At 40.3% G+C, this 13,902-nt stretch overlaps 1 protein-coding gene across 1 annotated transcript in view; it reads left to right on the top strand.

The window, feature by feature from the left end:
• LOC109927323 (protein FAM117B-like) overlaps positions 1-13,902 on the top strand; it is a 182,030-nt gene that overhangs the window by 2,624 nt on the left and 165,504 nt on the right. Inside the window, exons 3-4 of the mRNA XM_048598678.1 lie at positions 7,460-7,532; positions 8,237-8,415. Of these exons, the coding sequence (XP_048454635.1) occupies positions 7,460-7,532; positions 8,237-8,415 (252 nt within the window). The remainder of the gene's footprint in view (positions 1-7,459; positions 7,533-8,236; positions 8,416-13,902) is intronic.

Here is a 13,902-nt window from a genome sequence, read left to right as displayed (position 1 = left end):
CCCCCCCCCCCCCCCCCCCCCCCACCTCAGCTGAAGATCTATCTTGCCACTAAGGTAAGAGGAAAAAAATCATAAAAAGACAGGCGGGGCAGTTTTGTGTGTGAAATGAACTTTGAGGAAATGATGGATGCGGGTATAGTCACAACGTTTAAAAGCCATTTGGATAAGTACATGAAAATGCAATGTTTTGTGGGACGTGGGCCAATTGCAGGCAGGTAGAACAAGTTTAGTTTGGAAATATGGTTGGCATGGATTGGTTGGATCGAAGGATCTGTTTCCATGCTGTATGACTCTGACTCTCCATGGGGAGAAATGTACTGGATGCTTCTACTGTAAATTAATACGTTAATTGTGAATGATAAATGTGCAATTTTTTTGTTAAAATGTTTGAGGTTAAAAACTATTGGAAATCAAGTTCAATGCACATAGCCAAGCAAGGAGAACAATTTAAAAGTGTGGGTTTACCATTCAGACTGTTCTTCGTGCAAGCTGGCTGTAATCACTCTGAGGATGGAGAAAATCTGTTGACTGAAATGTTCTGCTCTTGATGTTATACTGCAATTAACCTGCAGGTAAATTTCTGGAAAAGTTCACTCGCACTCTGTTTTAATAAAATTGACATATTCGGAGACTTGGGGAGGGATAAAAAGGGACAAGAAAATGAAACATGATCTCAGTGATCTGAAAATAAAAAGTAGTTAAGTATTCTTTTTAGATAACAAGGTGTAGAGCTGGAAGAACACAGCAGGCTAGGCAGCATCAGAGGAGCAGGAAAGCTAACATCTCGGGTCTGGACCCTTCTTCAGAAATGGGGGAGAGGAAGGGGACTGTGAAATAAATAGAGAGAGGGGGAGGCGATGGTGGGTCAAGGAGGCAGGAATGGAGCCAATAAAGGTGAGTGTAGGTAGGGAGTTGGGATGGGAGTTGGTCAGTGAGGTGGGAGGAGCGGATAGGTGGGAGAAAAGATGGACAGGTCAAGGAGGCAGGGACGAGCTGGGCTGGTCTTGGAATGAGGTTGGGGGTGGGGAGATTTCGAAACTTGTGAAGTCCACATTGAGACCATTGGGCTGCAGGGTTCCCAAGCGAAATATGAGGTGTTACAAATCCAAGAAGTTCTGAAAAATAGGCAAAATAGATGTTATTTGCAAGAGAGGCATAAATTGGCCTGCAAGTTCATAACTGTCAATGTTTGTCTTAATCGTCTGAACCTGCTGGCCAATTTTCACATCCTGTCAACTTTTCCTCCAAATACTGGCCGACTGAAATTAACTTGAGTAATGGATAGGAAATTCTAGCTTGAGCTGTGCTTTGGGGACATTGAAATTTCTGTATTAGCTTGCAATCAGTGATCCGTTTGCAGCAGGGGATTATATAATGATTTCATGTCTGAACCAAAAGATAGATTTTAATGGAATTTTATACCAAAACTCAAACCGCAAAGAACTATCCGGTTTGTTCATGCCAAAAGAGACTCTGATCACCAAAGTATCACCGACTATGATCCTGTCCTTGCCCAACGTTTGCTTTCATAAGGCTTTCGGGAATGTATCAGTGGGTAAAAATAAGGAGTTAACACTTGATTTTGATGTCCATTTCAGCCAAGTACAGCTTTATTGGAATAAAATAATGTTGCATTTTAGAGGCCAAACCTCTCCTGAATCGAAATGTTTAGAGTAGAATCATAGAACCCCTACAGTGTGGAAAGAGGCCATTTGGCTTATCAAGTTTCCATTGACCATCTGAAGAGCATCCCACCCAGACCCAGTCCCCCCAACATAGCCCCGAACTCTGTAATTCCCTTGGCTCATCTTGCACATCTTTGGACATTACAGACAATTTAACATGGTCAATCCACCTAACCCACGCATCTTTGGACTGTGGGAGGAAACCGAAGTACCCGAAGGAAACCCATGCAGACACAGGAGAATGTACAACCTCTACACAGTGACCCAAGGCTGGAATCAAGCCTTGTTCCCTGGTGCTGTAGTCAAAATGTTTCTGCAAGAATGGGTGGGATACTATTTGGAGATTAGCGTGGACTCGATAGGCCGAATGGCCTGCTTCTACACACTGGGAATTCTATGATTCTGTAATAGAAATCTGCCAATTATTTGCTGGGAGAAATATGATGATACAGTTCAGAATTCTGTTTCCTCCTAACAGAATCTCTTAGAAATATGGATGCTGTTAGAACAAACAGGTTTTCAAATATCACAATTATTACTTTGCAGAATAATTGGAAACCTTAAACATGGAATGCAAAATAATTCAACGAATTGGATTATTTTAAAATTATTTACTTATGGAATGTGGGCACTGTTGGCAAGGTCCTTAAATATTACATATTCGTTTTTGCCGTTGAGAAAGTGGTGATGACATTTCTCTTTGAATTGTTTAAGTTTGTGTGGAGCAGTTGCTTCCAATCTGCTGTTATGATTTTCACAAATTTGTAAGAGGCAGTATAATTTGAGATGACTTCTCTTGTATGGATTTACAAAAATAAACTTTATAGAATTAATGTAGAGTGTACAGTAAAGTCGTTGGACCCCAGCTGGAATGCTGTGTAGTCCTGGGCACCACACTTGAGATAGCATGTCAGGTCCTTGAGTTGTGGAAGAGATTTACGAAGTGGGACGAGCAGTGCAGAACTTTGTATGCAGAGAAACAGGAGAAAGCAGCTGTTCTAAGAACATGAATGCTTAAGAGGAGATTTCTTGGTGATTTTAAAAAAAATGGATTGTGAATGGATTTGACAATTCTTGAGGTAGGAGTGGTTCCAGTGCCTGTGCAGTTGGTAACTGGATTTCTGGAGAACAAAGAAACATGAAGGTGCCAACCACTTGCAGTGTCACTGAGTAGACCACATGGAGACCAATCAACAGTAAGAATGTGCAAAAGGGGAGGTAGTAAGCCTAGTAGTATTATTGCTAGACTGTTAATCCAGAAAATCAGCTAATGTTCTTTGGACCTGGGTTTGAATCACACCATGGTAGATGGTGGAATTTGAATTCAATAAAAAAAACTAGAATTAAGAATCCACTGATGACCATGAAACCATTGCTGATTGGTGAGCCAAATTGTTGTAAAAACCAATGTCTTTCAGGGATAGAAACCTGCTATCGTTACCTGGCCTGGCCTATATGGGACTCCAGATGCACTGCAAAATAGTTGACTTTCAACTGCTGTCTGGTCATTCAAGGTTGGGCAATGAATGGTGACCCACCCCGTGGCACCCACATCCGATAAATGAATAGTTAAAACAAAAATCCCGTGTGTCTCACCCATCTGCTTCAAAGATCACCTGTGACAAACTGTGTGCTTTCAGGATTGGACTGTTGTCTTGAGCTAATTTAATGACAACTTCCACAGCCTCTAGGGTAAAGAATTCCAAAGAATCACTTTCTCTCCTGGAATGAAGAGGTTGCTTTTCATCTTGGTCTCAAGGCAAGTCATTTAGGATTTATGTCCCCTGGCTTTGCTTGCACTCTTCTTTAACCCTTCAAGAATTTTTGAAGTTTCTGAGATCATCCTTCATTTTTATAAACTCTTGAGAAATCAGGCCCAGTATCCTCAGTCTCTCCTCATAGGACAATCCTCGGAATCAGCCTGGTGAATCTCGTGCTGCGTGCACTCTATGGCAGGTATAACCAGCCTTAAAGCATAGGTACCAGAACTCCATACAATACTCAAGATGTGGTTTTGCCAAGCCGTACGTAATTAAAGCAAAATTTCTTTGTTCCTGTACTCAAGCCATTATTATAGCAAAAAAGACCCAATATACCATTTGCACTCTGACTTGCATTACATGCAAGCTTTCAGGGATTTGATTAAGGACTCAGAGGTCACTTTGGTCACCACTTTTTGAAATCTCACCCCATTCAGGAAATACTCTGTGCCTTTGTTCCACTAACCAAAGTGGATAACCTCACACTCAGCCACATTGTCGTCCATCTGCCATGCTCATGCCCACTCATTCAACTTGTTGAAATTCCTTTAAAGCCTCTTTGAATCCTCTTCGTAACTCATTACCCTCAACTAGTTTTTGTATCATCTGCAAACTTGGAAAGATTCCAGTTAGCCCTCACACCATACCTTTGATAAATTATTGAACTGCTGTGATCCAAGCACTGGTCCATGTGGTACCCCACTGGTCGGAGCCTACTAACCCGAGAATGATTCATTTATTCCTGCTGTCTGCTCTCTGCCTGTGAACCAATCCTTAATCCATGCTAGTATATTATCACCAATCCCATAATAGAACAAAGAACAATATAGTACAGGAACAGGGCCCTTTAGCCCTCCAAGCCTGCACCAATACAGGGCGGCACGGTGGCTGTGGTTAGCACTGCTGCCTCACAGCATTTTTTGTGTGAAAAATGTGCCTTGCACATCTCTTTTAAACTGTGCCCCCGCCCCCAACCAAGCCTGTGTCTCCTTGTAATTGATACCTCCACCCTGGGAAAAAGCCTCATACTTTACTCACTATTCACAATATTAAAAATTTCTGTCAGGTTGCTCCTCAACTTGGTGCGTTCCATTGAAAACAAACCTAGTCTACCCCACCTTTCTTCATGACTAAAATCCCCTAGACCAGGCAATATCCTAGTAAACCTTTTCTGTACCACCTTCAAAGCATCCACATCCTTCTGGAAGTGTGATGACCAGAACTGTATCCAATATTCCAAGTGCGGCCTAACTAAAGTTCTATAAAGTTGCAGTATAACTTGCCTATTCTTATACTCAGTGCCCCTTCCAATGAAGGCAAGCATGGCATAGGACTTTTTTACTACCTTATCTACCTGTGCTGCCAATAATCTATGGACTAGCATACCCAGATCCCTCTGCATGCCAATACTCCTAAGAGTTCTGCCATTCGCTGTATAATTTCCACCTGTACTTGACCTTCCAAATGCATCATCTCACATTTGTCTGGATTAACCTCCATCTGCCATTTTTCTGCCCATGCCTTCAACTGATCTATACCCTGCTCTATCATCTGACAATCCTCCTCACTATCCTCAATTCCATCAATCTTTGTATCATCTGCAAACATACTAATTAGACAAGCTATGTTTTTCTCCAAATCATTTATGATCACGAACAGCAGAGGTCCCAGCACGGATCCCTGTGGAACACTAATAGTCATAGTTCTCCATTCCAAAAAGCAGCCTTCCATTGCTACCCTCTTTTTTGCCTATGACTGAGCCAGTTCTGTATCCATCTTGGCAGTTCACTGATACCATATGACTTCACCATTTGTACCAGTCTGCCATGAGGGATCTTGTCAAAAGCTTCATTGAAGTCCATGTAGACAACATCAACTGCTTTTCCCTCATCAAGCAACTTCATCACCACCTCAAAAAACTCGATTAAGTTAGTGAGGCATGGTCCCCCCTGCACAAAACCATATTGTCTATTGTTCATGAGTCCATTTGCTTCTAAATGCATACAGACCTTGTCCCCGAGAATCTTTTCCAGTAATTTCGCTACCACTGACATGAGACTTCTTAAACAATGGGACAACATTGGTTATTCTCCAGTCTTCTGTGGCCGAAGAGGATACAAAGATGTCTGTCAATGTTCCAGCGATTTGTTCTCTTGCCTCCCTCAATATTCTGGGATAGATCCTTTCAGGACCCGGGGACATACCTACTTTAATACTTTTTTTAAGACACACAACACCTCTTTTTGGAAGCAACTTGGCTTAGAAATTTGACACTCCCTTTCCTGAGATCATCCTCCACCAACTCCTCTTTTGTGAATACCCCAACACAAAATACTCGTTTAGAACCTCGCCTACCTCTTCTGGCTCCACACTCAGATTCCCTCCTTTGTCTTTGAGTGGGCTACCCTCTTGCTTTTTATGTATGTATAAAAAGCTGTGAGATTATATATATATATATACACGTGTGTGTGTGTGTGTGTGTGTGTACACACACACTTCCATTTTGTTTAGTTAATCCCTTCTGTGGCACATTATTAAAAACCTTCCTAAGATCTCAAACACAATATCCACTCAGTTCCCTCTTATCAACTCTGCTGGTAATATTTAAAAAAAAAGCTAAATCAGATTTGTCAAACATAATTTGTCCTTTAAAAAACTATGTTGACCCATGTCCAGTCAGACAAGCATTTTCTAAATATCCAGTAATCATACCATTTATAATATATTCTAGTTATTTCCTTACTGCTGAAATCCGACTAATAGGTCTGTAGTTCGCTTTTTTCTCACTTCATCCTTTCTTTCGACAATGGGGTTACATTTGCAGCTGTTCAGTGTGGAGACACCACTGCAAAATGAATAAAATGTTGAAAGATGATAATCAATGTACTTACTATCTCCATAGTCCTCTCTTTCAATGCACTAGAATGAAGGTCATTGGGCCCTGGCGTTTTGCTAACTTTCAATCTTATTTATTTCTATATTATGACTCTTAATGCTGATTATTTTCAGTTCCACACATTGACTAGACCCTTGAATCTTCAGTATTTCAGGGAGAACAGACTCAAAGCACTTGCTTAGCTTTTCTGAGATAACAAGGTGTAGGTCTAGGCCCGAAACGTCAGCCTTCCTGCTGCTCTGATGCTGCTTGGCCTGCTGTGTTCATTCAGCTCTACACCTTGTTATCTCAGATTCTCCAACATCTGCAGTTCCTACTATCTCTGCTTAGCTTTTCTGCTATTTCTCTCTTTCTTGAGATGGGCCAAAGGTGGCGACCCTTTGCTGTGCTGTAGATCTCTGAATCTATGGCTCTCTTTCCTGTTAGAAAATATCCTGACTCTGTGTGATGGATCCATTTTTTTAGCTATTTTTTCTTTTTTTATAACCTACCTTTCTGTTTCTTGTTATTTAACATTTATGTTCTCTCACCATTAATTGGCTGAAACCATTGGCATTGTGCATAGAAAGATAGACGTATATGTTGAGGATTTGAGAATTGAAAAAAATTGCCAGCATTACAACAGAAATTGAAAGGCCCTGCTGATGCTGGAATTCTGAAATAAGAATTGGAAATGCTGGAAGTATTCAGCAGGATATGCAACATCTTGGAAGAGGAAGTGTTCGTTTTTCCGGTTCATGAACATTCCGTCCGATACTTGGGTCTTGCCTTCAAAGACGCATTCACCCAACATTCCCTTACAAAGCAGCAGAAAAACTGAATTTATTTCTTTGCCTTATTATTTAACTAAATGTTTGTTTAGTCAGCCATTTGCTATAGACTACCAAATAGTGAGGAAGAAATAGTAATTTTTTTATGCAATATGGGTGTTGCAAAGCTAATAGTTATCACCCACCCTCAAGTGACCTTGAAAAATGTTGTCTTGAACCTCTACAGACCATGTGTAGTTCCAGGATTTTGACCCAGTGAAAGCAAAGGAGAGGTGGTATCGTTCCAAAAAAAGGGATTGAAGAGGAAGTGGTATATGGTTGTATTCACAAGTGTTCTTGTCCTTCTAGGTGGCAGAGGGCAGATGCTTAGAGAAATTTGGTGATGGTAATGCTGTCAAGGCATTGCTGCTTCTTGGAGATGGTTTGGCACATGTAGTATTATTGTCACACTGGCCACGTATTATTTCAAGACTGGACATTGTCCAGATACATGCAAGATAGGGTATTTAGCTCAAGTTAAGGTCAAGTTCAAATGTATTAACACTGCCATTATGAGGAAATATCCTTACTCCAACTTAAATGGTTAAAGGTGGTTGGGCTGAGGACACTGCCCTGAGGAGCACTTGAAATGATATCATGGGGCTGACTTGAGCTTTCATCTACCTAGGCCTTAAGCTTATCAATTTCCTCCCAAAGTAATAGCTCGATTATGGTCAAAATAGGACCAAATATTATCTTCTACAAGAAGCTGTTAGTATCTAAATAAGCCAGAACTCTCAGTCCTGTTCAGTGATCTTTGTAGGAAATGCTCATATCTGGATCAGGCTTTGGTGTGATACTCTTAGTCCAATAGCCTGCTGCCACTAGTGCAGGTCTCTCAGTTAAATAATAGTCACTATGCTGACTACAGTAGAGACTAGGCTACTTGGAATTGCTGCCTTGAGGGATTTATGCTCTTTGGTTAGGAATTGAGTTTAAAATAAGTGAAGGGAAAGGATCATCGGAACCATGGGAGTGCCCTGATGAAATTCTTCAGAGTAGCAATCTCCGTATTTTTATACACTTCATTTTGTCTGCAAAAATGTGTGTCAAGATTGAAATACTTTGATTCTGGATTATGAAAAGTTAATGCGAGTGTTTCCCTCATTTCAGTTGACAGATCTCGTCAGTCTCTGGTGAGCCCTTCCAGTAATATCCGCCGAACGTCATCATTGGATACGCTTGCAGCTCCCTACCTCACTGGTCAGTGGCCACGTGATGTGCACAGCCATTCTGCTCCTTGTGTGAGAGATAAAGCCACACAGGTATGTCAAGTGGAACTCATTTACTTGGACTGTGATTTGTTCCTAGCTGATATATGGAACCTGGAGATAGTTGGACCTTCAGCCAGTTCTGTCATGAAGTTGGCTGGTGACTGATTTGTGCATACATATGCTTGGCTTCACTTTGTCTGAACTGATACCCTTCGTTGACAAATAAAAATCAATCCTAGTCTTACATTTCAATTGATTGTGCATCTATTGCCTACTGTGTGAGACGTTCAAGCTTTTTGGTATCTTTGCAGGGAGTATGTGCTGTCTGATTTCTTCGATTGCAAGAGCTAATTTTATTGCCCCTTGTTCTTAAGAATATTCTACTCGGGAAATATTTTCTCTCTCTATTGAATCATATTTTTAAATATTTCAATTAAATCACTCATCTTTCAAAATTCGAATAAAAACAAACCAGTTTATGTAATTTGTCGTAATGAAATTCTTTTAAGGCTGTGTAACGTTCTTCTGAATCTCTTCATACATCCTCCAACTCAACACCTAAAACTACGAACAATATCCTTGACTGGGTTAAATGTGGCTCAGTAGAGTATAAATAACCTACTGTTAATTCAAAGCCCCATAAGAAAAAGGCCACAATCTATTAGCTGTTTTGAATATGTTTTGTATCCCTACATAAACTTTTTGACATTTGTACAAAATGTCTTGCTCCTGCATTTTTCAAGTTTCTTGCCATGAAGAAAATACTCCAACTGGGCTCTGGCCCCAAGTAGATGGGTTCATACATCCCTTCATGGAAATGATTGGCTGTATTTTTCCCTGTCACGTTATCCATGTCCCTTACTAACTTTCTGTTTCCATTTACACAGTATAGAATGACTGCTTTGTTAATTTTTTTTGCGTATTTGGGAAATACAAGGATTTGGGGATCATGCATGAAGGTAGAATGGTATGAGAAGACTAGCCGCAGTTTTGTTGGTAGCTGAATAGACCTAAATGATTAGATGGCTTTTAGTCCAGCTTCTGCTTTTATGTTCTTATGCTGTTCTAGAGATTTTGGCCAATTTATTGTAATATGATGTCCTACATTGACAAACCTGAAGCTTAGGTACTTAAGGTGTTCTTGTGATTAAGTTTTTTTTTATGTGTAGTTTGAGTTAGAATATTATTTGAGCATGCGGCAGTTAAGTATGTAATTCCTGCTGTAAAACTGAATGTTTAATCTTCCTTGTCACTGAGGCCTCTGTAATATAGATACATGTCTAGACTGTTCCAGAGATAGTAGGAATTGCAGATGCTGGAGAGGGGTTTCTGAAGAAGGGTCTAGGCCCGAAATGTCAGCCTTCCTGCTCCTCTGATGCTGCTTGGCCTGCTGTGTTCATCCAGCTCTACACCTTGTTATCTCACATGTCTAGACTGGCTGCCTTGCTGTTTACACAACATAGTTCGTGAATATATACCTCTGCAGTAAGTTGTCTTTTGTTCTGTTTACATTCAAAACCTTCCCACTGCACATGGTTAGTATTGTTAATTTTGCAGGCATATACAATTACAATATGTAACAGACATCAGAATAGGTATGTGAATAGGAAAGGTTGAGAGGGATATGGGCCAAATGCTCACAAATGGGTCTAGCTTGGTTTGGACAAGTTAAACTGAAGGGTCTGTTTCTGTGCTGTATGACTGTATGCTAATGTCATCTCACCTTCATTTTTGGTGCATGTGCCTCTGTCATTGTGTATGTTCAAGCCTCACACAAGGTCCCGAATGTTGTGTATGGACTGGCAGTGTAATGCAGCAATGAAAGATTGCTGCAATATTAGGGTTGCTACCCTTTGAAATGTCACACTTAGATATTCATAAACTATATTGGTACCTCAGGTAAACTTTGAATATCTCGTGTCACAGTGTAGGGAGGAGTAGAATGTTTGATGCCCTTGACCAACATTTCTCCACGTATTTTGAAAAATCAGATCAGTTAATTACTTTGAAATGATGCTGGCTGTGATATTATTCTGTCAATGAATGACCATTGCGCTCAGATAATTTGTATGAACATAACATTTTACAGGTGTGATGATATGAAAGTGTATCTTTTGGATCTCCTTACATTATAATAATGATTTAAGAATATGAGCTGTACTGCTGAATTAAGTGCATCCAAGTCGTATTTGATTTTAAATTTTGACTATAAACCATGTTATGATATTGATTACAGGTCAATTCAGATAAGCATGGCTCAGTCTATCATGCAAAATAGAAGCCCAAAGCAATAATTTTGACTCTAAACATGTCTTTGTGCTGCTATATTTTCACAACTTAACCGGGAAGAGTGTGCTGATAAACATGTGCCAATTTTCTACAAGCCATCTTGAAATGTGTAAGATCTCAATGAGACAATTTGCCTGAGTAACTGCTGTTGGTAAGCAAAACCGTTCATACCAGGCTTTGTAAGGAACAGAAAAATAATTATTGTTTCACACTTCAACAAGAGAGTGAAGAAAGAAAGCAATTCTAATCTATTTCTTTGCTAGTTCATGATTAATACAAACAAAAGACAAGTGGTTTAAAGTCAATATTATGGAGGACGTGGGATAAAAGAATGTATTAGGTAGGCTAAATAAGATTCCTAAGATCATATGTCCACATTTCAACAGTGGGTGGCTCATGGATTAGCACTGCTGCCTCACAGTGCCAGGGACCTGGGTTTGATTCCACCCTTGGGCGACTGTGTGGAGTTTGCACGTTCTCCCCTTGTCTGCATCATTTTCCTTCAGGTGCTTCGGTTTCTTCCCACAGTCCAAAGATGTGCAGGGTAGGTGGATTGGCCATGCTAAATTGCCCATTGTGTCCAGGGATGTTTAGGTTAGGTGGGTTAGACATGGGAAACGCAGGGGTAGGGGAATGGCTCTGGATGGGATGCTCTTCGGAGGGGCAGTGTGAACTTGTTGGGCCAAATGGCCTGTTTCCACACTGTAAGGTTTCTCTGATTTTTCTGTAATCTGTGAAAGGAGTGGTCCCTCAGTCCTTTTTGATTTTTAGCACTGGTGAAGTGCTGCTGTCTGCAGGGTGATGGATATTCTTTGGGTTTGATAGTTGATCAGGTAGACAGAGGTCTTTTCTTGGAATTCGTTTTTTTTTGTCTTTTTCCCATCAGAAGAGATGGGTGCCTTCTGTTTGCATGCGGATGTTTTTCTCTGACATAACTTTTAACAGCATCAAGTGCAAGTATGAGGTGTGTGAGGTGATGGCTTATGGGTATTATTGCTGGACTGAGACCAGGTAATGTTCTAGGGATCCGAATTCGAATCCCGCCAATGCAGATGGTGGAATTTGAATTCAATAAAAGATCTGGAACTAAGAGTTTAACAATGATCGTGAATCTGTTGTCGATTTTCAGGGAAAAATAACCCATCTGATTCACTCGTGTCCTTGAGTGAAGGAAATCCGCTATCCTCGCCTGTTCTGGTCTGCACGTGACTTCAGATCCATAGCCATGTGTTTGACTCTGAACAGTCCTCTGGAATTAGGGAAGGGGAATAAATGCTGGCTCAGCCAGCGATGCCCTCATCCAGTGCAAGTATGTAGTGGAAGTAGATGGGAATCGGGAAGAAACCTTTCCATTGGCTGTAGTCATAAGAAATACAAAGAAATATAGTTGTGGTTGTTGAAGATTAATTATCTTAGCCCCAGGCCATCATATCAGGAGTTTGTTATGATAGTGTCCAAGGTACAGCCATCTTTAGGTGCTTTATGTGACCTTCCCTCACCATCAGCTCAGAAGTGGGGAATAATTGCTGATGATTACACCAAGTTCAGCATTTGCAAGTCTTTGGATACTGAAGTGGTCTATGCCATGTGGGAACGATGGTCAATGTTGAGCCTATGGCTCATAATTGACATATAACATTAACACCATGAAATGGCCATCTCCACCAAGAGAATCAAGTCACCTCCTGTTAATATTGAAAGGCATAACAATTGTGAAATCCCCCTCCATCTGCATCCTGAGGGGCATCATTGACTAGAAATTTGACTAGACCAGTGAAATAAAAGCAATGGATAATAGTGTCAGAAGCTGTAGTATCTATGGAGAGATATCAAAAGAGAGAGGGAAGGAAGACTACTTTGGAAAGAAAAGGAAACAAAGGGTAGTTTTTAGACAACTTAAATATTACATTTTGCATTTTTAAAAAATGCCTGAAGGAATGAGATTGAGATTTTGTTTTGCAGTGTTTAACACTTACAATGTTGTCAAAAGGCTATAACTGGAATAAATGAGATTTGACTTTAAGTTTAATTCTTAGTTACTACGTAAATGAAATATTTTCACATTTACTGATGTAGATTATGGTTATTTTAAATGAACATGTTTGGACATGATTTGACATGCTTCTGGAGTAGGTCGGTCTTGAACCTGGACTTTTTGGCCCAGCATTAGATTCTACCAGTGTACCACAAGAGCTGTGCATATTCTTCCCTGACCAAGAATCAAACCTGGGCTGCAGTTGTGAAAGCATGGAGTTGAAACCTCTGGGCCACCAGGGTAGATTTATAGGATGCCAGTTTTGGAAAGCTTTTGACAGCATGATCTAGTTCAAGCAGCAACCTTTGAACTATTGAGTTTAAACACCCTTCTGTCCCTTCCTCGAAATTTCTGTACTGTTAGCTTCAGTGACATTTGACAAATTATGGCCCATTGTGTTCATGCTGGTGAGGTAATATCCTGTGATCATGGTAGTACTTGTTTTTGCCTAAGATCTTTCAGTTAATTAAAGTAATTACTTTCTTTTCAACGACTGACGTTTTTGCAGTCTTGGTATTTAAAAATATAAACTGTCAGGTCTGCACAATTCAGATGCTCATTTTTATGTATACATAAACATGTAAACCCAGGCTGCCTGAATAGCTTTCAACTTCCAAATGACTAGCATTTGAATTCTTCTTTGCACACATCCCTCAAGTCATATCTTTACCTGAACGTTTGTCTGTATTAGCTGTAATAATTTGCTAGTTGTAATGCTGAGATTCCTATCCTCGATTCTTTGTGTTAATCTATTTACTAGCTGTTGAAAGACCTTGCTAGATTTTGAATCAAGTCTTTTCTATGTAGTTCTTGCTGTGTTAACAGTAGCTTCCTGCTGCTAACTCCTATTTTAAATTTTGTGTGACCTTTCACCTGGGCAGCAGCTTCATTTGGGTTTCATCCCCTGAAATGGCAGAAGAGTATCCATCCCTTTTAATTGTAGAATGTTATGTGAATATGACCTCTTCAGTTCTCTCCTTTTCTTCACTCAACCCTGTGTACCTGTTGTTATGACATGATCAGTGTTTTTTTTATTTCAGGTATTAAGGACCTATTAAACCAGGATCTCCCAAACTGTGATCATGACCACCTGTGCTTTCAAGCAGCAAAAACTCACTGACTGTGAATAACTGTGAGGCCCCTTTTAATCCTCACTTTTTATTCTAATAGTGGGCACAGCCCAAGGCAACTTAGCCCTATTTCTGCTTCTAAAA

This window comes from Rhincodon typus, chromosome 7 (genome assembly GCF_021869965.1).
Source record: "Rhincodon typus isolate 14 chromosome 7, sRhiTyp1.1, whole genome shotgun sequence".
In the NCBI taxonomy this organism is placed as follows: domain Eukaryota; kingdom Metazoa; phylum Chordata; class Chondrichthyes; order Orectolobiformes; family Rhincodontidae; genus Rhincodon; species Rhincodon typus.
Note: the sequence above shows the minus strand (reverse complement) of the source record. Positions and strands in the feature narration are given on the sequence as shown.